Source organism: Tetrahymena thermophila (assembly GCF_000189635.1).
Source record: "Tetrahymena thermophila SB210 genomic scaffold scf_8254803, whole genome shotgun sequence".
Lineage (NCBI taxonomy): Eukaryota > Ciliophora > Oligohymenophorea > Hymenostomatida > Tetrahymenidae > Tetrahymena > Tetrahymena thermophila.
This window is the reverse complement of record NW_002476559.1, coordinates 366,536-392,420: the sequence shown is the minus strand read 5'-3', so window position 1 is coordinate 392,420 and position 25,885 is coordinate 366,536. Positions and strand designations below refer to the sequence as shown.

Here is a 25,885-nt window from a genome sequence, read left to right as displayed (position 1 = left end):
TCTTTATTAATTTTTATCGAGTCCAAAAAATTTAGTTCCGTTTTTTTCAACTTCTATTTACTCGATTAAAATTGAGTTGAGTATTTCCTGCTGATTTATATTATTATTATTTGTATTTTCTTACTTTTAAGTTGTTTTCTGCTATTTTATTTTGCTTTAACTTTGACTGTTTAGTAATCCTTATTAAAATTTAATTTTTTATGAAATCTTCATTTCTTCGTTCATTTTGTTTACGAGTTAAACATTGGTTTGAAGGTCATCTGCTCTATTCTGATTAAATTAACTTTCATTTATTTTCTCAAAAATTGTATTTTCTTTTCCCAAATTTAAGTTCTAGTTAAGTATTTAATCTTTTTAAACATACATAGATTTTCGAATTTCATTTATGTTGTTTTCTTGATTGTTTTCTTCTTTATCATCGTAATTAAATACAGAATTGACCATTTATTAATTAAGCTAAAGCTAAGAAAAATTTGAACAAATTATAAATCCTATCGCAAACAGAGACTGTGAAAAACCACCAATTTAAGATAAGATGTCTGTAAGTTTTGAATAGCTTCTTTGATAAACTCCTTCTTTTTATTTCTCAAATTTAAAGGTAGCACTAAAAAAGTAACTCTGAAAGTTGGGTGGGTAAACCTTTTAATAATTTAGATTATGAATAAAACGTTAAAATAATAGATAAATATATGAATGGTTTTAAAAGACTTAATTTTTGTTAAAAAGTATAAATAGTAAATTTAATTGAGATTAATTTACATAACTCTCATAAAAGCTATATGAAGGGAATTTCTAAACTTAAATATCAGAAGAGATCCACCCAAAATCGCTATATACATAATTGTTTCTTAAATATATAATAACATCTTTAGGTAAATTAACACTAGTTGGCCAATACATATCTCTTGAATAGATCTTGAAAGGATTGCTTTTAATGGTGGGATCAACATAAGAATCAGAAATTTGCATTGCGAATCCACTTTTAAGCAAATAATAGTTTATCTCTTCTTTTGATTTACAATTTGTTTAACATTCCTATACAACAAACTAAATTTGCTAAAATACAGGAGAAGGGAAATCTCCTTAAATTGATAGCTATTCATCAGGAGAAAAGCAGTACATATTTGTGTAATTCAATTTCAAGTAATAGTCTGCATTTTCAGGATTTTAAAAGTTATCCTTTGTGCATGCTTACACTTTAATATCTCTATTATCCCAAACTGTATCATATTACTAAGTTTGATTATTAAATACTAAGTATTTTTGCTAAAGTTATGCTTTAATTATATAAATACTTTCATCAATGTAGTAATTATAAGTCACAGGATCTTCCATACCAAATGCTAATGGAAAGCTAGTACTAGTTGCAATAAACTAAGCAGGGTTATCCACTTATCGTTCACTGTATATTACAGTTGGGTCTGTCCTTTATGAAACACTCAAAAGTATTGAAACAAAGCGAAATAATATGATACCAATTATTGAAAGTGTTACTGTCGATCCTAATTTAGATTTGTAAGTAGATTCTCCATTAAATCTTAAGAAAATTTAGCTTCCAAATATATCTATTTTGTTCAATGAAGCTAACATAATTTATAGTTGATAGATAGATAGTAAGTGTTGTTTCTTATCCTTAATTCTACTAGAATTTTTACTTTTCTTTTATTTATGAAATTAATTAAATATATATTTTGTAAATTATTTCAAATCAGTATTTCTTTTAAATCAAAATTATCTAAATACATGAAAAGTTTATAAAAAATAAAATTCTATGTGAGTTATTCTTATTTTAATGAAAAAATGATAATAATTCAATCGATCAGTACGCTATTTGAATGAAAATAAAATTCATTTAAGTAAAGTTAAATTATTTTTCATATGTTTTTTTAAATAAATGTTTCAGTAATTTAAGCGAGCAAATTTACAAAAAGTTATTTGGGATAATTTTTATATTCAAAAATGTAAATGATAAAACATCTAAAATAAAAGTTATTTTTAATTATCAGAGTAAGGGACGAGTTAACTTTTTAATAACTAATCCACAAATTTTGTTAATTCAGTGAATTCAAAATAAATATATACTGCTAATACATACTATCAACTGTGAATAATTTTTTTAAAAAGCTAACGAATTAAAAAATATTAAATATAAACATCTTTATTTTTCTGAATAAAAATTTTAAAAATTATTATTGAAATATTACATTAATAATATTGGTATCAACACTATGTTAAAATTAGAATTTGATATATATTCAAAAAATTTTACTATCTCTTTATTTTTGTGATCCATATATATCAATTATATGAATCTTTATTTAGATTATTTAATATGAATAAAATCTTTCAAAGATTATAAAACATTTATAATAATACAGTTTAAATAAATATTTAAATAGAAATTAATTTTATAACTTTGAAATTTAGGAAATTAGTGCAAAAACAAACAAAAAAAGAAAAATAGATAATTAGAAAATTTTTATTTACGTGGAAATATACATATTTTGTAGATAGATATATGTATAGAAAGTTACAAAATTTCAATTTTATTTAAAACTAACTATTTATATTTTCATAATTTTGTAAAGCTCATTTCACACATTTTTTAATTTTCGAAAGGCTCAAGCTTCTGCATTGCTACTTCGTATTTTTCTTCTGATGCTATTTCTTCTTAAAATGTTTTATCATGTAATGGAGTTTAATTGCTAATACTAACATTATTTTATTAATCCTATTTATTGATCGTTTCTTTTACTTCATCGACTTAACAATACTATGAGATATTGGCATCTAAATTCTATTGAGCTATTCTAGAAGATTCTAACAAATCTGGAGAGTTACATGTCCTTATTTGAGATACTTCTTCAGAATTTAGTTGAGCAGCTGTCATATCTTTCTATATTAAAGTATTTCTATTTGACTAAAAAGCATCTTATGTGACAATTTTTGATTAAAATATGCTTTATTTTATTTAGTTTGGAGAATTTAATATATCAAAATTGTTTTTGCTATTATTCATATTACTCTATACATTAAAAACTGAAACTAAGTTAGGATCGAGCATTTCTATTATTTTTTAATCAAGCAAACTATGCTCTTGTCTTGCTTAAATATTTTTATATGCTTCGAAAGCATCTTTCACTCTCTAGAATTCAGAGCGATTGTCTTAATAAAGTAAATCTACTTCTTAGCTTTTTGAAACATTTTGATTGGCAGCGTTTTTCAAAATCAAATAGGGATTAATAGTGGGTTTTGGTAAATAATCAAATAACTTAATTTAATCTGAATTAAGGAGTAGTCTCTTAAGCTTTTCTACTTCAATAAGTCTCTTAAGGATGTTCATGATATCTAGATTGTAATAAAGTTTATCTATGCTATAGCTGATAATCTTTTTTTTGTCTTTCAAGTATCCACAAGGATAAATGACTGATTTGAAGTATTCCCAAATACTTAATTTCATACTTTTTGTTTACTTCGACATTAGCTCATCGAAGCGATTTTCTATCAATTTCTGCTACTTCTCATAGAGCTTCTACTTTTCATGATAGAATTTATCTTAAATTATTTATTAATTTTTATCGAGCCCAAAAAATTTAGTTCCGTTTTTTTCTACTTCTATTTGCTCGATTAAAATTGAGTTGAGTATTTCCTGCTGATTTATATTATTATTATTTGTATTTTCTTACTTTTAAGTTGTTTTCTGCTATTTTATTTTACTTTAATATTAACTATTTTGTAATCCTTATTAAAATTTCATTTTTTATGAAATCATCATGTCTTCATTCATTTTGTTTACGAGTTAAACATTGGTTTGAAGGTCATCTGCTTTATTCTAATTAAATTAACTTTCATTTATTTTCTCAAAAATTGTATTTTCTTTTCCCATATTTAAGTTTTAGTTAGGTATTTAATCTTTTTGAATATTCATAGATTTTTGAATTTCATTCATGTTATTTTCTTGATTATTTTCTTCCTTATCATCGTAATTAAATACAGAATTGACCATTTGTTAATTAAGCTAAAGCTAAGAAAAATTTGAACAAATGATAAATCCTATCGCTAAGAGAGACTGTGAAAAACCACCAATTTAAGATAAAATGTCTGTAAGTTTTGAATAGCTTCTTTGATAAACTCCTTCTTTTTATTTCTCAAATCTAAAGGTAGCACTAAAAAAGTAGCTCTGAAAATTAGGTGGATAAACCTTTTAATAATTTAGATTATGAATAAAAATGGTAAAATAAATCATTGATAAATAAAAGAACGATTTTTAAAGACTCTTATTTTTTTAAAAAAAAATAGTAAATTTAATTGAAGAATAATTTACAAAATTTTCATAAAAGCTATATGAAGGGTAATTCTAAACTTAAATATCAGAAGAGATCCACCCAAAATCGCTATATACATAATTGTTTCTTAAAAATATAATAATATCTTAAGGTAAATTAACACTAGTTGGCCAATACATATCTCTTGAATATATTTTGAAAGGATTGCTTTTAATGGTAGGATCTACATAAGAATCAGAAAGTTGCATTCCGAATCCACTTTTAAGCAAATAATAGTTTATCTCATCTTCTGATTTGCAATTAGTTTAACATTGCTATACTACAAAATAAATTTACTAAAATGTAGGAGAAGGGAAGTCTCCTTAAATTGATAGCTACTCATCTGGAGAAAAGCAATACATATTTGTGTAATTCTATTACAAGTAATAGTCTGCATTTTCAGGATTTTAAAAGTTTTCCTTTGTGCATGCTTATACTTTAATTTCTCTGTTATCCCAAACAGTATCATATTACTAAGTTTGATTATTAAATACTAAGTATTTTTGCTAAAGTTAGGCTTAAACTGTATAAATACTTTCATCAATGTAGTAGTTTCTAGTGACAGGATCTTCCATAGCAAATGCTAATGGAAAACTCGTGCTAGTTGCAATAAACTAAGCAGGATTATCCACTTATCGTTCACTGTATATTACAGTTGGGTCTGTCCTTTTTGAAATACTCAAAAGTATTGAAATGAAGCGAAATGATATTATGCCAATTATTGAAAGTGTTACTGTCGATCCTAATTTAGGTTTGTAAGTAGATTCTCCATTAAATCTTAAGAAAATTTAGCTACCAAATATATCTATTTTGTTCAAAGAAGCTAGCATAATTTGTAGTTAATAGTAATTGTTATTTCTTATTCTTAATTCTACTAGCGTTTTATGCTTTACTTTTATTTATCAAGAATATTTTATGAAATTCAATATATATTTAGTATATTATTTCAAATAATATTTTTTTGCAATTTAATCGAACTTAATTAAACACAAGAAGAGTTTTTAAAAAAAATTCTATTCAAATTATTCTAGATGTTGAAAGGAAGAAGTATAATAATTCAATAGATAAGTCAGTCAGTATACAATTTAAATGAAAATAAAATTAATTAAAAATTAGTTAAATAGTTTTCTAGTGTTTAGTTGTATAAATGTTTAAATAATTAATATAAGGAGGAAATTAACAAAAATTTATTTATGATAATTAAAATTAAAACATCTAAATCAAAAATAAAACAGTTTTTTCTTTCAAATTTTAAAAACAAAAATTATCCCCACTAAAATATTGTTTCATACTTAATTATAAAAAATAAATTTCTAACAAATTAAATGAAGACAATAAATAATTTTTGTTAATTTATATGTTTAATTATTCTTTAGAAAAAAAAAAAATTTAAAAAGCAAATCAATTAATAAATCAATTATTAATTTTTAATTGTAAAGTGCTAACTTTTATAAATTATAGATAAGTAATTGAATCTCTAAAATTAAATAACTTAGTTACTTAGTCAATTTTTAATGTTTTCTATAAAATTAAAATAAATAATGCACAAAATTTATTTTAATCATTTAAAATATATTTAATGAGAAATCAACTTAAGATATTGTTCAAGTTAACAAGCCTCCTTATTTTTAAGGATTGTCGTTTGTGATTTACCCTTTATCTGTAAGTCGCACAAAAGCTATTATATAAAAGATAGAATAAATGTTTTCAAATTTAAAAAAATACCTTGCATTCATAACCAGCATTTTAATATTTTTGCAATTAAGAAATTCTAGTGATTTGAAAAACATTTCATCTTGACTAATTAATTAATTATAATAAAAATGTTAAAATCTTTTTTTAGTATCCAAAGTAGCTTCTTATTTACAAAAAGACGATTTTCAAAGTAAATAAAAATGGCAGTTTACTTAAAGTAACTCCTATTTTTTATCCTTCTTCATTACTAAAATCATTATAGCTATCAAACAAAAATAATTTAAATATTTTAATTAATTATCATTTAGATTATAATCTGAAAAATGTATTTAAAAATCATTTAAAAGTCAAAAAAATACATTAAGTTTAGCTTTAAAACTTAGAGATTTATACATTTTTCTAATCCTTCGCGTAGAGCTTTAACACCTAAATCTTGAATCTAATTATCCCTATTTTTATTTATTTATTTACAAAAAAAAAAATTTATTTAAATTTTATTAATTATTTTCTTTATGATTTCATTTAAATTATAAAGAAAAAAACTAAAATATTTTTAGTAATAATAAATACCACAAAATAACTTCTAAATCTGTAAGTTAATGACAAAAGCTCAATCCTGTCCCAATGATAATAGCTCCATCGTCTTTAATTTAATTTTCGCTTAAAATATTTAAATTAATTTTTTAAGTTAATATTTTATTTGTTTAGTTATTAAAATTAATATTTAGGAATGACAAGAATGATGATGATTAAAATAATCTTAAAAAATAAATCATAAACTAATTTTATTACTATAAATATATATTTATTTTTTTGAGATCTTAACAATTTCTAAACCATTCTTTTAATGGCATTATTCCTTGACAATCTATTTAATTTCCCCTTTTAAATTCATAATAAAAAAAATTTTTTAATGTTTCATTTGATATTTGAAATTTAAACTCTTACGAAAAATGAAGTGTAAGAGCATTAAGCTTTGTGCACTAGCTATATTCGAATCCTAATTTAGTTATTCCTTCACTTAGATTTTAATTTTAGCTTATTTAATTTAAGTGAAAAATTTAATTAAAAAAAAATTATAAAAATTATAATTACAAAAAAATATATAAATTTGTCAGATTTTAACATTAAATTAAGCCTTAACCAACAGCAGTAACACCTATGTCACTTATTTTATTTTCCCTTAATTTAGATTATGCAGAATTAATTATAAAATGATTAATTTTAATTAATGATAAATGTTTTTTAAACAAATGTACGATAAAACAAGTTTTAAAGTTGTAAGCTTGCTACATTTGCTTAGACCTTATCCTATACTAGTTACTCCCTCGTCTCCAATATGATTATGGCTAATTAATTATTTAAATAAGTTGGAATAATAATAATTTATTGATTGATATGCAGCGATATTTGCAACAAATTTAAAAAAAAAAATTGATTGATTATTAAATAAGAAAGAAAGATCAAATAAATTGAAGTTACAACAAATTGATATCTGAATCAATTAGATTTGAACATCTGCTTAAACCTTCACCTAAAGCTTTAGCTCCTTTGTTTCCTATTTTATTTTTGCTTTTTTTTATAAAAAAGATTAATTGAACTCTTTGAACTAATAATACATTTTATATATTTTATTTTCTTCACATAATATACAATTTTAAAAGATTATTAAATTTAATTTTTACTATAGAAATAATATAAGCTTTGTCATATTTTAGAGGTAGCCAATTCCTAAGCCTAAATTTATAGCCACTTAATCACTGCTATCATCATTGTCTATTTCTGAGATAATATTCTCACTTTTAAATTATGTTTAATTTTATTTATTATATAATAGAATATTATTGAATATTTTAATTTTCATAAAAAAATTATCTAAATAAGTAAACAGTTAACTGTAAGTATAGCTCTAAACTTTATAGGTTCTAGCAGTATTGTAAGCCTTCACCTATAGCTGATGCTCCTACATGACTTATTTTATTATCACTTAGAATTTATAAGAAATATATTAAAAATTTGATATTTATTTTATGATAAAAAATTATTTATAATTATTTTTTAATTTTAATTTACGATAAAACAATGTCAACTGCTGTAAGTTTAGTGCATTTGTTCAAAATTGTTTTTAGGCTAGAAATTGCTTAATCCCCAATATCGTTTTAGCTTAGTTCATATTTTTTAAATATTAAAATTAAAGCTGATTCAATAAGTTAAATAAATTTAAATGATTAAATTTACAATAAATTTAATTCCAAATTTGTAAGATTTTAGCATTCACTTATTGCTTAAATTATTACTTCAGCTCCATCACTTCCTAATGAATTTTGGCTATTTTAATTTCAAATTAATTTCATAAATTAAAATAATTAATTTTGATTAAAATAAATACTCAAATAAAAAATATTATTAGAAAAATAATAATTTTACTGAAGCCAAACTTTTAAATGTTTTAAGCTTTAACACTTATTTAATCCTTCGGCAAGTTATTTAACTCCTGAGAGACTTAACTCATTTAATCTATTAAAGTTTTGAAATAAATTAAATACTTTTCAAAGTATTAATTAAAAAACTAAAAATAAAAATATATTGTACCCAAACTCAAGTTCAAGGTGCTAAATATTAGTTAGCTACTTAAGAGCTTTGACTAATTCAGAAAAATTATCTTCTGCAATGCTGTTTTCTCTTTTAATTAATTAGGGATTATAAAATAAAAAAGAAGATTAACAATTATTTTATTTACGTGAAACAAAGCTTTAGAGTTGAAATATTGTTAGACTTTTGTAAAAATTATCCTATTGTATTTAAGCCCTGTTCACTAATATTATTATAGCTATTTTTATATAAATATATTTAAACTAATACTAAATTATTTTTATTGCAAAGTTAATTTTGAAGCAAATAAATAAACACATTCATTCATTCAGTAAAATATCTACATTCAAGTATTAAAAAAAATATAAAAATAATTTTACTTGAAGTTTAAGCCTAAATTACTTAAATTGTTCAGTTCGTGCAAATTATTGAATAATTAAATGATCTATTAATCATTGATATTGCCGTTTCTAATTAATAAATACATTAAAATTTTTTAAATTTAATGAATGAACAATAATTGTTTTACATAAGCGAAATATTTAGTGTTTAAATTTCCTTGCATTTTTATAAAGAGAGGTTAATTAAAGCAATTTCTTTGATTGAAACATTTTAATTCCTATTTTTTAATAAAGAGTTTCATAAATTAAAATAAAAGATCATTTTAAGAAAAAGCTATTCCAATTAAAATAAAAATAAATAAAAAACTTTACAATTTAAAACATTTTTAAAAAAAGATAAATAAATTTAAAAAAATCCAAAAATCTAAAGATAGATAAATAGATAGAATGATAGAATGATACCTTAATGACAAACTAATATTATTTTATTAACTTAAGTTAGATTTTAGAAACTTTTTTTAATAAAAAAAAGGTTTTAGATAAATAATTGTAAAAGCAATATTCAGTACATCTTCTAATTTATTAAAATTATTATTTTGTTATTAAATCATTTTTTATGTTATTAAATTTTGTTAATTTATATTTATTTATTAACGTTCTAAGTCTTTTATCTTTCTAACAAATAATAATAATTAATTTAATCAACAAATATTTTTTATTTATAATTCAATCAATATTTAATTGAGTAAACAAAAAAATATATATTTTATTATAATAAAGTTTATGTATTTAAATATTTTATTTCTTTATAAAAATAAGGCTTTAACATATGATTAACAAAATATTAGAAGAGATAATTATAAACATATAAAGTTGTTCTGAGTTTTAAAATATTTATATATATATGACTAAAAGGATGTCTACATGTTATTTTTACCTTTTTTAAATCAGAATTTATCTGATCTAAAGTTTTGGTTTGTAATTAATGTATTCAAATATAAACAGAATTGAACTATCAATCAATCATACATACATAATATATTCTATTTAATAAATATTCAATTTAAAAAAAGTGATTTATTTATTTATTTATCATAATAAATATCAATAAAAAATTTTGAACTTTTTAGTAATGCGAAAATTAATTTTAAGATTAGATTAATTTAATTTAAATTATTATTGTGTAATAGAATTTGTAAAAAGAAAATTTTAAAATAAATAAATAAATGCGATGTTGTCAAAATCCTTTAAAAGCAATCTAATATATTCATAATATTAATTAAAAACATTGAGATTACAATTTATTGATTTTGTTTACATATATTAATTTTAAATAAATCAAATTTAGATAAAAATAAGTCTCTAAGGTTGGTTATAAGGATCTTTATTTTACTTAATTAATTAGATTAATATTGACTGGTTTTGGTAAAGGCTCTAAAATATTTTTACCTAATATCATTCTTAATCTTTTAACTTTCTTCAAATAAATTTAATGTGTGTGGATTAATCAAAAAATAAGGAAAATAGAAATTAAAAGTACCTAATTATATAAATAATTTAAAGAAAAATAATAAATTAATTTGGAAATTTTTTTGATAAGATTAATTTGAACACCATTTTATGCTTAAAAAGATTGTGGGGGGGTTGATGATAATTAATGAGAAACTACGGTATTTTAAAAAAATATAATTTTATAATTTTCGAATAGAATTTTAAAAGCTCTGTCTGACTCATTACTAATTTGTATCAAAAGTTTTGATATGTAATTAATATATTAAAACATAAATAGAATTGAACAAATAATCATATATAATATATTCTTTAAATAATTCTAATAATTATTCATGTTAAAAAAAGTGTATTTATTTATCAAAATAATTATCAATACAAAATAGCAAAAATTAAAGATTATTAATTATTGTATAATAGAATTTATAAAAAGTTTAAAAATAAATAAATGCGATTTCGTCAAAATCCTTAAAAAATATCTAATATATTCAGAATATTAATTAAAAACACTGAAATTAATTACACTTAATAGATTTTGTTTACTGATATAAATTTTAAATGAATCAGATTTAGGATATGATATGTCTCTAAGGTTATAACGATATCTATTTTACTTAATGATCTTAAATAATTTAAGATTGGTTTTGCTTAAAACTACAATATCTTTACCTAATACCTTTCTTAATATTTTAGTTTCCCTCAAAATATTTGTAAAAATTTATCAGAAATAAAGTGTATATGCGTGAATTAATCAAAAATGAAAATAGAAATTAAAAGTACCTAATTTTATAATAAATTTAAAGAAAAATAACAAATTAATTTAAAAAAATATTTGATAAAATCTATGCTTAATACTGATAATAACAATTATATTCAAAAGATATACTAAAAATCTGTCAGTCTTCATTAATATTAATAAAGTGAATGTGATAAATATGATCATAGATATACACAAGAAGAGGATATAGACGTATAAGCAGAAGAATTATAAGCTGGTATTGACTCAGAAGGACAAATATAAGAAGAAGATATAGGTGAAGGAGATGAATAAGATTTAAAAGAAGATGAATTAGAAATTTATGATAGATGGAGTTATAAATGTGAAAATGAGGCTAAATATTATAATAAATCAATTTATAAAGAAATAAAATCTTAAAAAGCAAATGATGTATTCATTTTTGAAGAGAATGCTGATTAAACGAGTAAAGCACTTACACATAATGAGAAATACATAATCTACTAAAGAAAAGATGATCTCTTAAAGGCTATTAACAAAGTAATGCTCTATTAAGAGTACAATAATCTTGTTGATTATCACCCTAATGTCAACTCTATAAGCGGAGAAATAAAATAACTTGTTGATTAGGAAATGGAACAAAGATAAAATTAATGGTACTATCCCAAATAAGAGAATTAAAAAAAATAAAGCATAGAAGACATTGTGAAAGTAAGAAATATCATTCATCAGTCTCTTATGCCTTATCATAAGGATTATACTTAGTCTCACAAAAAAGGTGAAATCGAAGAGTATTTTAAAAGAGTAAAACAAATGGAAGATGGTTATGATTAGTGGGGTAAATAATATAAAGCTTCTTTATCTGAATTTTTATGGCTTCCTGCTGTATTTGCTTACTCTGAACAGAATAAAATGTATGAAATCCAAGGTAAACTATTTACTCCTTTGGAAAAATTTCATGACCTAAGTGAGTTTAAGTTAGAATTAGGCTATTTAATGACTTATTTCTCCAAACCCCTTTAGTAAACTCATGACTATTTTATGAATTTAGGTTATTAAATTTTAAATGAGTATTTTGATGATGATCTCAAGAAGATTTATGATGAAAAATCAAAAGTAGATTTTTCTCAAAAAATTCATGCCATAGTAAAAATAAGCGAAATGGAAATTGCTCCTTAAAGCACTTATTCAGGCTAATGGCATGTTGAGGGTTTTTCATCTGATAACATTATTTACACTTGTCTTTACGTTATTTAGCATGATGAGAATTTGATTGATGGAAGACTGAAATTTAAAAGAACTCCTCGTGAATCTGATGATCCTAAAAAACGTAGGCTACAAGAATAATGTGCTCACACATACTGCCCTAATTATAAATATTTATGTGATCCTCATAAAGTAATTCCTCTTGGCTCTCTCGATATCAAAGAAAATCTGATGATTATTTTCCCAAATTAAAATATTCATAAAGTAAAGGGTATAAAAAATGTAACAGATAAACCTCTTAAAAGAAAGATAATTGCATTCTTTGTAGTTAACCATGAAGATCAACCCTTTACTATTAATGATGTAGAGTTTACAAAGCCACTAGAGTTTATCAAAGAATACAGAATGAGAGATATGTATGAAAGATCTAAAAATAAACAAACTGATGCATAAAATTTCAATTATTGTGAGCATTGAATTATTTTAAAAGCCCAATCAATCAGTGATATTTCATAACTTAATTTTACATACAATATTTATTTTTAGATTAAAAAAGCATTTTATAATTACTTTTTTCGATTTTAGGTTTATAGATAAAAAAATCTTTTAGCTTTAATGTATTTTAAAATGTAGATTTTATTTTCTTCACAAAAAAATTAATCAGAATATTAGCAGTTTTTTAATGTCTTTATTATAAATTTAGCTAAAATCTCAGTAAAAATTTTTAAAGTTTAATTTATTTGTAGTTTTAAAGCAATTTTTATTTATATTTTTAGTAATTCTCAATGCAGTGAATTTCTAGCTATTGCCTTAATGCTAATTGATTTCATTAACAAATAATAGGAAAAGTGTGGTTTAAAATAAAATAGTAAAAATCTAAAATTTGAATATTTATTATATATTTATTCATCAATTAATAAAATAAATTTAAATAGCACTAAGTTTTCCTTAAATAAAGAGAAGATTACCTATGATTATAAAAATAAAAAAAAATTAAAATTTATAAAGAGTAAATAATCTAAGCCTTACATCCAAATATTTTCAAAGGGTATACAAATATTCCTATATTTATTTGTGATGAGTTGAATATTTTTTTTATCTAATATTAGGATATAATATTTGAATAACTTGCATACTCTAATAATATTCTATTTATCCAAAAAATATTCGAATATTTATTTATTATTAAATATTGTTAAAATTTAAAAAAATGTAATTATTATTTGTCAAAATAAATCATTTATTTGATTGATAATTTAATATAATTAAAAATATATTATTATAATTTTCAAATAGAATTTTAAAAACTATCACACATTACTAATTTTTATCAAAAGCAAGCTTTGCTATGTAATATAATTAATTAAAATATAAACAAAATTGAACAATCACACATAATATATTCATTAAACAATTCTAATTATTATTCATGTTAAAAAAAGTGCATTTATTTATTTATCAAAATAAATATTGCGAAAATTTAAGATTAGATTAATTAATAGAAAGTAAGTATTATTGTGTAATAGAATCTATAATAATTTTAAAAATGCGAGTTTGTCATAATCCCTTAAAAACTATGTAATATAATCAGAATATTAATTAAAAACACTGACCTTACAATTTATTGATTTTGTTATCTGATATTAATTTTGAATATCAGATTTAGGATATAATAAGCCACTAATGTTATAAGAATATTTTATTTACTTAATTATACATTTAGATTGGTTAATTGATTTTGGTTAAGACTAAAAAATATCTTTACCTAATATCTTTCCTAATCTTTTATCTTCCTCAAAATCTTTCTAAAAATTTATCAGAAATAAAGTGCGTGTGTGTAAGTGAATTAATCAAAAAAGGAAAATAGAAATAAAAAGTACCTAATTTTATAATCAATTTAAAGAAAAATAATAAACTAATTTGAAAAATTTTTTGATAACATTATGCTTAATATTGATAAAAACAATTATATTTATAAGATATACCTGAATTCAGTGAGTCTTCATTCATATAAAGAAAGTGAGCTTGATAAATATGCACAAATAGATTTACAAGAGGATATAGACGCATAAGCAGAAGAAATAAAAATGAATATTGAAGCAGAAGGAGAAGGATAAAAAGCAAATTAAGAGGCTGAAGGAGTAGAATAGGAGGCAGATTTATATGCTGAAGGACAAAAATAAGAAGAGAATATTGGTGAAGGAGATGAATAAGATTTCAAAGAGAATGAGGATGAAATTTACGAAAGACTGGATTACAAATGCTAAAATGAGGCTAAACAGTTTAATAAATCTATTTATAAAGAAATAAAATCTTAAAAAGCAATTGATGTGTTCATTTTTGAAGAGAATACTGATTAAATGAGTGATTTACTGACACATAATGAGAAATACATAACCTACAAAAGAAAAGATGATCTCTTATAGGCTATTAACAAAGCAATGCTCTATTAAGAATAAAATAATCTTGTTGATTATCACCCTAATGTTAACTCTATAAGCGGAGAAATAAAACTACTTGTTGATTAGGAAATAGAGCAAAGATAAAATTAATTGTAAAATCCCTAAGAAGAAGAAAATTTAAAAAAATTTAACAAAGAAGATATTGTGAAAGTAAGAAATATTGTCCATCAGTCTCTTCAACCTTATCATAAGGATTATACTCAATCTCACAAAAAAAGCGAAATAGAAGAGTATTTTAATAGAGTAAAAAAAATGCAAGGTAGTTATGATTAATGGGGTAAATAATATAAAGCTTCTTTATCTGAATTTTTATGGCTTCCTGCTGTATTTGCTTACTCTGAACAGAATAAAATGTATGAAATTCAAGGTAAACTATTCAACCCTTTGGAAAATTTCCCTGAACTCGATGAGCTTAAGTTAGAATTAGGCCACTTAATGACTTATTTTTCCAAACCCCTTTAGTAAACTCATGACTATTTTAAGATTTTAGGTTATAAAATTTTAAATGAGTATTATGATGATGGTATCAAGATTTATGATGAAAAATCAAAAGTAGATTTTTCTGAAAAAATTCATGCCATAGTAAAAATAAGCGAAATGGAAATTGCTCCTTAAAGCACTTATTCGGGCTAATGGCATGTTGAGGGTTTTTCATCTGATAACATTCTTTACACTTGTCTTTATGTTATTTAGCATGATGAAAATTTGATTGATGGAAGGCTGAAATTTAAAAGAACCCCTCGTGAAAACGATGATCCTTGCGATAGAGAACAAGAAGAGTCTGCTCATGCATACTGCCCTAATTATGATTATTTATGTGATCCTCATAAAGTAATTCCTCTTGGATCTCTCGATATCAAAGAAAATCTGATGATTATTTTCCCAAATTAAAATATTCATAAAGTAAAGGGTATAAAAAATGTTACTGACAAACCTCTTAAAAGAAAGATAATTGCATTCTTTGTAGTTAACCACGAAGATCAACCCTTTACTATTAATGATGTAGAGTTTACAAAGCCACTAGAGTTTATCAAAGAATACAGAATGAGAGACATATATGAAAGATCTAAAAATAAACAAACTGATGCATAAGCTTTCAATTATTGCGAACATTGAATTATTTTAAAAGCCCAACCAATCAATTATACATACATAAAAGCATATATTTTTATTGTTTTTAGATTAAAAAAGCATTTAATAATTATATTTTTACGATTTTATTTTTTATTTGTAAAAAAATTTTTTAGCTTTGATATATTTTAAAATTTAGATTTTATTTTCTTCACTAAAGAAATTTATAAGAATATTTTATTTCGTAAGCAGTTTTTTTAATCTCTCTAAAAAATATTATGTTAAATCTCAGCAAACATTTTTAAAGTTTAATTGATTTGTGGTTTTAAAGCAATTTATATATATATATTTTTAGTAATTATCAATACAATTAAATTTCTTTCTAGCTATTACCTGATTTTATTATATAAAATGGCTAATTGAATTAATTAACATATAATAGGAAAGTGGATGATTTTTTTTAAGACTTAATTTTTTTTTTTTGTATCTAGAAAATCATTTAAAATTTTATAATTTTTGAATAAAATTTTAAAAGTTTTGACTCATTACTAATTTGTATGGTAAGTTTTGCTATGTAACTAAATATAGTTAAGTATAAACAAAAATGAATAATCGTAAAATATTCTCTAAATAATTCTAATATTTATTCATCTTAAAAAAATGCATTTATTTATTTGTTAAGGTAATTATCAATAAACAATTTTAAACTTTTTAGTTTTTCGAAAATTTAAGTTTATACTTATTGAAGTTATTATTTATTAATTGAGATTATAAACATTTTTTAAATGCGATTTTGCTAAAATGCCTTAAAAACTATGTAAACTATTCAAAATTTTAATTAAAAACATTGAAATTACAATTTATTGAGTTTGTTTACTGATATTAATTTTAAATATATCAGATTTAGGATATAATAAGTCTCTAAGGTATAAAGGATATTTATTTTACATATTTATCTTAATTATAGATTAAGATTAATTGATTTTGGTTAAGACTACAAAATATCTTTTCCTAATATCTTTCCTAATCTTTTATCTTCCCTCCAATTTTTTGTAAAAATTTATCAGAAATAGTGTGTGTGTATGACAATGAATGAACATAAAAAAGTATTTGAAATCAAAATTATTCAATTTTATAATCAATTTAAAGAAAAATAATAAATATTTGAAAGTTTTTTTGATAAAATTATGCTTAATACTGATAATAACAATTATATTAATAAGATATACTAGAAATCTGTAAGTCTTCATTCATATAGATAAAGTGAATGTGATAAATATTATTATGGGCAATAACAAGGAGGGAATATTAATGCAGAATAAGAAGTGGATTTAGAGGCTGAAGGACAAAAATAAGAAGATAATATTGGTGAAGCAGATGAATAAGATTTCAAAGAGAATGATGATGAAATTTATGAAAGATTGGATTACAAATGCTAAAATGAGGCTAAAAAGTTTAATAAATCAATTTATAAAGAAATAAAATCTTAAAAAGCAAGTGATGTGTTCATTTTTGAAGAGAATACTGGTTAAATGAGTAAATTATTGACACATAACGAGAAATACATAACCTACTAAAAAAAAGATGATCTCTTAAAGGCTATTAACAAAGCAATGCTCTATTAAGAATAAAATCATCTTGTTGATTATCACCCTAATGTCAACTCTATAAGCGGAGAAATAAAATAACTTGTTGATTAGGAAATGAAACAAAGATAAAATTAATGGTACTATCCCGAAGAAGAAGAAAATTAAAAAAAATTGAACACTGAAAACATTGTGAAAGTAAGAAATATCATTCATCAGTCTCTTCAACCTTATCATAAGGATTATACTTAGTCTCACAAAAAAGGTGAAATTGAAGAGTATTTCAAAAAAGTAAAAAAAATGGAAGATGGTTATGATTAGTGGGGTAAATAATATAAAGCTTCTTTATCTGAATTTTTATGGCTTCCTGCTGTATTTGCTTACTCTGAACAGAATAAAATGTATGAAATCTAAGGTAAACTATTTAATCCTTTGGAAAATTTCCCTGACCTTGGTGAGCTTAAGTTAGAATTAGGCCATTTAATGACTTATTTCTCCAAACCCCTTTAATAAACTCATGACTACTTTAAGAATTTTGGTTATAAAATTTTAAATGAGTTCTATGATGATGGTGTTAAGATTTATGATGAAAAATCAAAAGTAGATTTTTCTCAAAAAATTCATGCCATAGTAAAAATAAGTGAAATGGAAATTGCTCCTTAAAGCATTTATTCAGGCTAATGGCATGTTGAGGGCTTTTCATCTGATAACATTCTTTACACTTGCCTTTACGTTATTTAGCATGATGAGAATTTGATTGATGGAAGACTGAAATTTAAAAGAACCCCTCGTGAATCTGACGATCCTTGCAGTAGAATGCAAGAACAATGTGCTCACACATACTGCCCTGATTATGAACATTTTTGTGATCCTCATAAATTAATTCCTCTTGGCTCTCTCGATATCAAAGAAAATCTGATGATTATTTTCCCTAATTAAAATATTCATAAAGTAAAGGGTATAAAAAATGTAACAGATAAACCTCTTAAAAGAAAGATAATTGCATTCTTTGTAGTTAACCACGAAGATCAACCCTTTACTATTAATGATGTAGAGTTTACAAAACCACTAGAGTTTATCAAAGAATACAGAATGAAAGATATGTACGAAAGATCTAAAAATAAACAAACTCATGCATAAGCTTTCAATTATTGTGAGCATTGAATTATTTTAAAAGCCCAATAAATAAATAATATTTTTAAAATACATATAATATATATATTTTTATCTTTTTTAGATTAAAATAGTATTTGTTTATTCTATTTGAGTTTTATCTCCTCATAACCAAATTTTATTAGATAAAAATTAAAATAAAGATTTTTTAGCTAATATGTAATTTAAAATAAATATTTTATTTTTCTCATAAAAAGAATTTTTTAACAACTTTTTGACACAAAGCAATTAAACTTAAAAAAATTTTTGCTTTGATTTGACCTAATAAAGCATAAAAACTTCTTGGTTTAAAGCAATTTTTATTTATATTTATAATACAGTTAATTTCTAGCTAGCTATAGCCTAATTAATTATTATACAAAATGGCTAATTGATTTAATTAACTTTTTTACAAATTATAAATATTAATTGAATTTTGATCAAAAATATGTTTGAAAGATAAGAATTTTTATAATTATAATAATCAATAAAAAATGTTAAATTCAATTAAAGCCTGATTGTAAAAGCTAACACAACCAATAAATCAACTAATAAGTCATAATTTGTAAAGATAAAATTAATTTAAGGTTTATCCATAAGTAGAATTAGAAATAATTTAGAATTATTATAAAGTGTTAAAATGAGATACAGTACTTTAAATTACTGATATGAATTGAAATAAAATGGTGATGTATATCAATCATCTAAATTAATTAATGTATTTTTCAAAGATTTTTATTAGAATTAGCATTAAGAGCAAAATTTTATGAAATATCTAAATGTATATATAATAAAATTAATTTCTACTTATTCATTTATTCATATAAAAATAATGAGTTCTAATATATGCTTTTTAGATACATCTTCATTTAATTTCTTTTCTTATTAAAAATAAATAGATTACCTGCCTTCTAAAAATTATTGATTATTTATCAATTAATATCAAGACAAAATTAAAATATTGACAAGTAAAAAAATCACTAAAAATGCCTAAAGTTGGTGGAAGAAGAGTAATATTGATTTCTTATATATTCTCTTATTTTTAGCTAGAATAACTACCAAAAGCTAATTATTATAGTAGCATTTAAAAACTTACATTTTTTTATTAAAGAAAAAAACAAGAACACACAAGGAAGAAGGACCTGAAGGGGATGAAATCATTGGAAAGGTCCCTAAATGTAATGAATGCATTAATTAATATAATTTCAAGTTTTTCAATAATGTACTATTATAATATAGCCATAATTTTCAGAAGAGGCAAGTTGAACAAGCCATTAAAGCAAATAGTTTAGGATTATAGAGAAATTATGTATCCCTATACAGCTATGAAATTAAAAGTAATTGGATTAATTTCTAATTTAGTTTAGCACAATCAATGCATTCTTCATAATAATCATCTAATGTATTTTTTTATTGTGTAGGAAACTGATAAAACTAAGATAAAAGATTATTTATCTGCAAGCAAGGTTTATGGCATGACTCATATGACCATTTTAACTTCAACAGAAAATCGTAATATTAAAATTTTTAAATTATATTTTGCTCATAAAGATTAATAATCTAAATTTCTACTTTAAATGAAAAAAAAGATAATTACATTAGATTTATAAAGAACCCTGAAGGACCTACAATTACTTTTAAGATTATCTCTTATTGCACTAGAAGGTAAATAATAATTTATGATATTTAGTTCAATGGTAAATTGTAATTATTTATTTTTAAAAAAGAGATGTTTAAACTGCAAGCAAAAGAAATAAAGCATTTTCAAGATAATTTTAACCTGCTATGCTCATATTAAATGGATTTAACAAACAAGCTACTGCTAGCGTTAGAAATCCTCCTACTCTTCCTTAATAATAAATTGTTGCTTAAATGATTTAATCAATGTTCCCTCCCCTTTCATTAAAAAACGTAATTAAAATTTATATTATTGATAGATAAATTTATACTTATTGTTTATTCATATATATTATATAGACAAAAGCTAATAACTTACAAAGAGTTATCTTATTCAGTTATGACAATGAAAAAGATGTTGTAAATATGCGTCACTATCACATCTAGTTGGTACCAACTGGAGTTAATAAAAATATTAAAAAGATCATTAAGCAAGATAAAAAGACTCCAAACTTAAGCAAATTTAATAGCTTTGCAGACTTTATTCAAAATAAAAAATCTGTAAGTGGATTTGCAAGCGAAAGTGATGCAGATGAGCTTCCTGATTCTAAAATTGATGTTTAACAAAAATCATATATTTCTGGCAAAGACTCTTTCAAAAAGCAATACAACATTAAGTTACATGTAAATAATTTCATACAAAATTTTAAGAAGAAATTAAATGTGTATATGATAATTAATAGGAAATAGGACCTAGATTGAAATTGAGATTATATAAAATTGAAGAAGGTCTCTTAAGAGGTAACGTAGTCTATAACAGAAGAGTTGTTAAGACTGCTGAAGAAGTTGAAATTCAAAGAAAAGAAATTTTACGTAAGGAGCTTGAAAAGGAAAAGCGTAGAAAAGAAATGGAAAAGATACTTAAAGCAAAGGAAAGAGAATAAAAGAAGAAAGTAATATTTTTTTATGGTTTAGTAATTGGTTTATAATGTGTTTCTTTTCATAGATAAAAGATAAGGAAGAAAAAAGAAAGTAAAAAGCAGAAGAGAGAAGGTTAAAAGAAGATGATGGAGAAGAAGAGGAAGAAGAAGAAGAAAACCAAGAAGAAAATGAAAGTGAAATTGATGGAGAGTAAAGCGAATAAGAAGAGTTCGATAATGAAGATGAAGGAGATGACTTTGATCATGATAAATATAATATGGAATTTTCTGATGAGGATTAAAATGGAAACAATAACCAATCCAAATAGAATACACAAAAGAAAGATAAAGCTTAGAAAAAGACATTGACTAAGGAAAATTTTGAATAAGATGAAATAGATTCTGAAGATGAGCTTTAAAATTTAGAGAAAGAGCTCCAAAAGATTCAAAATAAAAAAAATAAGTATTAATATGACGATGAAGACGATTATGATGATGAAGACGACGATGACAATGATGATTAAGATGATGAAGACGATGATGAAGATGATGAAGAAGATGAATAAATTGATGAAGACGATGATGTTGAATATGACGATGATGAAGAAGAAGAAGAAGATTTAGAATAGGAAGAAGAAGAGTCTGATGAAGAAGTAAAAGAACCTAAATTAAAAAAGAAAAATAAAAAGAACTGAAATATAATTAAATACGATCTTTAATACAAACATACCAATATTTATTTATATGTTTTATATTAATTCTTAAAATTAATTTTTAAAATAATTACTCCTAAATTAAAAAAAATAATTTTTATGTAAAATTAATTTTTCTACATTTAAAATAAATAAATAAAATTAATTTTGATTAAAAATAAAATAATTTAAGTTTGAAGATTATTCAATTATTAGCTAGTTTATCCTTTTCAAAAAATATCGTTTTTAAAACAAGCTTTTAATGATTAAATTATTATTTTTTATTCATAACTTATCAATTTTTTTACAATTAAGATATTATTTTTTGTAATTTTTTAGAATTATTTTTAAAAAAATAAAATTTGAAAATAAATCAAATATTTTTTAATCGAGGATGATAGCTTATTTATATTTTTTTGATATTTTTACTTTATTAGAAAATTTTAAGAATAAATTAGATTGTATTCACATTTTTATAGATGCTCTATGACCCACAGAAGATTTAGATCTTTTGGGTGAAATTTTTTTTTACTTTTTGTTTTATATGTTATTATTAGATAGTAATGATGTGTGAGTTTCTTTTCTAGAATTAGATAAGCTGCTTTCCGTTCTCAGCTAGGCTTTTAGTTTGTTGAGATTTTCATTTTATTTAATTAAGTACTAAATTTATTCGTTATAATTGATAGGACTTTTACTTCTACTTTTTTTAGTATTATTGCCATTGCTTGTTTCGACAGTTAAGACATTCTTTTTTAGCTTTGGAGGTTTTTGATTGTGAATTTATTTCTCTTTTGAGGTATTTCTTTCTGTTTTTAAATACTCAGTTGACTATATTCTCTTTTTTTAATTTTATTGGTGGCTATCAACAGATTTTTTATTATTTTTAAGAAGATTTGAGTCAATATCTGTTCTGACATAGTCTTATATGGATATCGGTTTTTGTGTTATTTATTTTTTATCATCAAATTTTAATGTATCTTTATTGCTTAAATTATTATTAATATTCTATCTTTTTTAATCTAAGTAGCTGTTTGAAGCTGCATAATTTTAAGAAAGTACGCTGTTTTCTAACATGCTTTAATTATTTTAATTTTGAGAGTCTTTGTTTTCCTAGTAACTTTTAGTTTTAAAATAATTATTGGCTAAAAAAGGTTATTCAAACTATTTGTTTTCAAAAGAATTATGATGGTTATTAAGTGAGCTAGTGTTAATTCTTTAAGACATTATTGATTATCTAAAGCTAAACAACTCTTTTTTCATAGATTCTTTTTCATTTTTTAAATCTTCCAACTATTTTTGCAAAATTTGTATTTTACTTTCTTTCTCATTTATAATAATTCTTTTTTAATTTAAAATTTCAAATATTTAATGAAAATTCTTTTAAAATTTTTATAAATAAATACTTTTAGGCTTCCTTAATATTTAGAATTTAGGTTTCGTACTTTAATTCAATGTGCTTTTCCAAGGATTATCTTGTATTCTAATGCTCATGAAATAGTCTATTTATCTTCTCTTTATAGTCTTCAATTTCTTCTTTCAGCATCTAATTTTCTTTTTTTAGCCTTCTGTTTTCTTTTTCAAGTAGAAAAACTTTGTCATCAATAATTATGTCTTCATATTTATCTGCACTTAGTTTATTTCCTTTTTTACCAGAAGAAGCTTAGTTATTTTCGTTTTCGAACCTATACCCACTGTTTAATTCTATAAAAAGAAATTTTTAAGATATTATTTTGATATAAATAAATTTACATGCAGTCTATGTGAGCTAAAGTTAATTCATGCCTTGAAGAGACTCAGCAAGATCTTTCATTTATTGAGCGAGACTGTATATTTTTCTTTAAGAATTTTATACTTCATAATCACTTAAAGACTACTATTATGCTAGTTTTGTATATGAATCATTAATTAAATATAACCTATTCCTAAGAGTATTTAATTCGTCTTCTAATTGTGAATTGTTTTTCAAGAAATTGTTATCTCCTCTATTCATAGAAAAAAGCATATTGTTATTTTGCTAGATATTTTAAGTATTATTCAGAGATTTTGTATATTCTAAAGATATTGGTGAATAATTTTATGTTGTAGCCATTTAATTGCCATTCTTTTATCTTATAAATGGACTGGAATTAGAGTTCTCTTCATCTAATTCATCTTCGTCTAAATTGTTCTCTTCGATTTTTATCAATTACTCTTTTTACCCACTTCCTATATACATTTTTTTAATTTTATTTTTTTATTCAACATGCTTATTTCTTGAGCTGCTTTTACTTGAAATATTTTATATATTATTTTTATCAATCTTGCTGCTGCTACTTATTTGAGCTTATTCCTCGAATTAAGAATCATTTGCTTGTGATTTATTTAGAGATTTTGATCTGTTTGTTCCTAAATATTATAAAAATATCTATTTAATATTAACTATTTTGCCTCTAATTCATACTTAAAGTGTTAGAATTCTATGTTTTAATTGAGATATCTCCTGTCCTAGAGGAAGACTAAGAAGATTCTTGCTGCTACTATTGTTATAATTATTATTGCTTTTTTTAGTTTGAATTAAAATTCATTCTTTTTGGGTCACTGTCTATGACCTAACTCTCACTTTCTCCTAAAAGAAGATTATTGATTTTTTCAGTACTTTAATATGTATTTACTACAGTCTTAGATACATTATTGCCCTCTTGAATTTACCATTAAGTAATTCCGCCATTAGAATTTCCTACTTTACTGTTTGTTTAAGCAAAACTTAAAGCAGAATTGTACTGATTTTATCCGCTCTTAAATTGATCATACCCACTAATTAGTAAATCATCTTAGAGAACTTATGTGCTCATTTATATTGTTGGAAATTCTTTTAACCTACTTTTATCTTAAGTATTTTCCTAAATTGCATTTGTTGAGAGCAGATAATTATCAATAATTGGATGATATTCCTTCTATAAATGCTAATTTGTGTTCTGAAAAATTTATCCATTATCAAGCTATGGCACATTCATAGAGTTTAACTTTGCTTCAATATTCTCTAATAATCTATTTGTTTATTCAAGCTATTCATACTTATCTATGAAGTAATCCATTTCAACTAATTAATTTTATATATATTTGTATTGCAGTTTCTAACTTAAATAAAAAAGCACAATTAATTAATTATAAAAGTTCGAATTAAAAATTCAAATTAATGGATTATATGATATTAAATTAACAACTAAATATAAATAAACAACTAAAGCAATTATTATTTGATTTTAAAGCAAAATCATATATATATTTCAACAATTATAATATTTATTTATTTACTTACTGTATCTTATAAGTTTGATAGTTCAAAAATTTTTAAAAATAGGAATACATATTATTTATTCATCAGTGTTTGGAAAATAAAAATTTTAAATTTTATATCCTATCTTCAATTTAACTTTTCAAGGTATTTAAATTAAATATGTTAAAATTGAAATAGATCTCACTTTTTCCTATTAACATAAAATAAAGCAGAAAAAAAAAATTGTTTTTAAGTAATCAAAAAGGTTTCATAATAATTATTTAATTTTAATTGTTAAAATATTAAATACAAATTTATATAAAATATTCTTCTTCTATCAAGATAATTTAAATTTCATAAGAATAGTAAAAAATACCAAAACTTTATTTTTATTTAAAAAAAGATTTTGTTAGATTATTTTTATTTATTTCTTAATTAAGATTTAGGGTTTCTATTAAGATATAAAAGTTCATATATAACTAAATACTTAATATATTATATAATATGTATAAGTTGCCATTTATTTTCATTATTTATATTTAATTAAATAATGTTTATTTTCATTTATTAATAAAATTGCATCATTAAAATTCTAAAATTTAAAATACTAAAATTGATTTATTGATTATTTTGTTATTTATTTATTGATTGATTGATTGTTTGATTAATTTATTTATATATTTTTTATCTTTTTGTTTTTTAATTGAATAAATTCAGGATACTTT

The 25,885-nt window shown here is 22.3% G+C and overlaps 8 protein-coding genes across 8 annotated transcripts in view; 4 read left to right on the top strand and 4 right to left on the bottom strand. All coding sequences in view use genetic code 6, as the record gives it.

Moving 5' to 3' along the window:
- Positions 1-1,590, bottom strand: part of TTHERM_00004880 (hypothetical protein) — a gene marked incomplete at both ends in the record, with an annotated part of 1,761 nt that extends 171 nt beyond the window's left edge. The window contains 2 exons of the mRNA XM_001008071.3: positions 1-639; positions 760-1,590. The exon at positions 1-639 is cut by the window's left edge and continues 171 nt beyond it. Of these exons, the coding sequence (XP_001008071.3) occupies positions 1-639; positions 760-1,590 (1,470 nt within the window). The remainder of the gene's footprint in view (positions 640-759) is intronic.
- A 982-nt stretch (positions 1,591-2,572) lies between these two features.
- On the bottom strand, positions 2,573-5,155 carry TTHERM_00004870 (small GTP-binding domain protein; the record flags this gene model as incomplete). The annotated part of the gene is made up of 2 exons (XM_001008070.2): positions 2,573-4,201; positions 4,325-5,155. The coding sequence occupies 2 exons, from the start codon at positions 5,153-5,155 to the stop codon at positions 2,573-2,575; spliced, it is 2,460 nt and encodes an 819-aa protein (XP_001008070.2).
- Positions 5,156-5,912: 757 nt separating this feature from the next.
- Positions 5,913-9,564, bottom strand: TTHERM_00004860 (kinase domain protein, putative; the record flags this gene model as incomplete). Its single annotated transcript, XM_001008069.2, has 21 exons — positions 5,913-6,003; positions 6,051-6,125; positions 6,193-6,282; positions 6,380-6,469; positions 6,591-6,680; positions 6,813-6,902; positions 6,969-7,058; positions 7,116-7,202; positions 7,280-7,369; positions 7,503-7,592; positions 7,706-7,819; positions 7,917-8,006; positions 8,094-8,183; positions 8,259-8,348; positions 8,448-8,537; positions 8,613-8,702; positions 8,761-8,850; positions 8,993-9,082; positions 9,142-9,231; positions 9,416-9,465; positions 9,523-9,564. 21 exons carry the CDS (start codon positions 9,562-9,564, stop codon positions 5,913-5,915), a joined length of 1,809 nt encoding a protein of 602 aa, XP_001008069.2.
- Positions 9,565-11,306: 1,742 nt separating this feature from the next.
- On the top strand, positions 11,307-12,881 carry TTHERM_000004859 (hypothetical protein; the record flags this gene model as incomplete). The annotated part of the gene is made up of 1 exon (XM_012795633.1): positions 11,307-12,881. One exon carries the CDS (start codon positions 11,307-11,309, stop codon positions 12,879-12,881), a length of 1,575 nt encoding a protein of 524 aa, XP_012651087.1.
- A 1,466-nt stretch (positions 12,882-14,347) lies between these two features.
- On the top strand, positions 14,348-15,982 carry TTHERM_00004850 (hypothetical protein; the record flags this gene model as incomplete). Its single annotated transcript, XM_001008068.2, has 1 exon — positions 14,348-15,982. The coding sequence occupies one exon, from the start codon at positions 14,348-14,350 to the stop codon at positions 15,980-15,982; it is 1,635 nt and encodes a 544-aa protein (XP_001008068.2).
- A 1,142-nt stretch (positions 15,983-17,124) lies between these two features.
- Positions 17,125-18,687, top strand: TTHERM_00004840 (hypothetical protein; the record flags this gene model as incomplete). The annotated part of the gene is made up of 1 exon (XM_001008067.2): positions 17,125-18,687. One exon carries the CDS (start codon positions 17,125-17,127, stop codon positions 18,685-18,687), a length of 1,563 nt encoding a protein of 520 aa, XP_001008067.2.
- A 974-nt stretch (positions 18,688-19,661) lies between these two features.
- On the top strand, positions 19,662-21,907 carry TTHERM_00004830 (brix domain protein; the record flags this gene model as incomplete). Its single annotated transcript, XM_001008066.2, has 9 exons — positions 19,662-19,685; positions 19,787-19,853; positions 19,915-20,012; positions 20,097-20,187; positions 20,265-20,340; positions 20,403-20,586; positions 20,653-20,976; positions 21,036-21,245; positions 21,299-21,907. 9 exons carry the CDS (start codon positions 19,662-19,664, stop codon positions 21,905-21,907), a joined length of 1,683 nt encoding a protein of 560 aa, XP_001008066.2.
- Positions 21,908-22,369: 462 nt separating this feature from the next.
- Positions 22,370-25,044, bottom strand: TTHERM_00004820 (hypothetical protein; the record flags this gene model as incomplete). The annotated part of the gene is made up of 4 exons (XM_001008065.2): positions 24,345-25,044; positions 23,654-24,289; positions 23,308-23,605; positions 22,370-23,243 (listed from the first exon to the last, which is right to left on the bottom strand). The coding sequence occupies exons 1-4, from the start codon at positions 24,976-24,978 to the stop codon at positions 22,370-22,372; spliced, it is 2,442 nt and encodes an 813-aa protein (XP_001008065.2). The 5' UTR covers positions 24,979-25,044.
- Between the last annotated feature and the right edge of the window lie 841 nt (positions 25,045-25,885).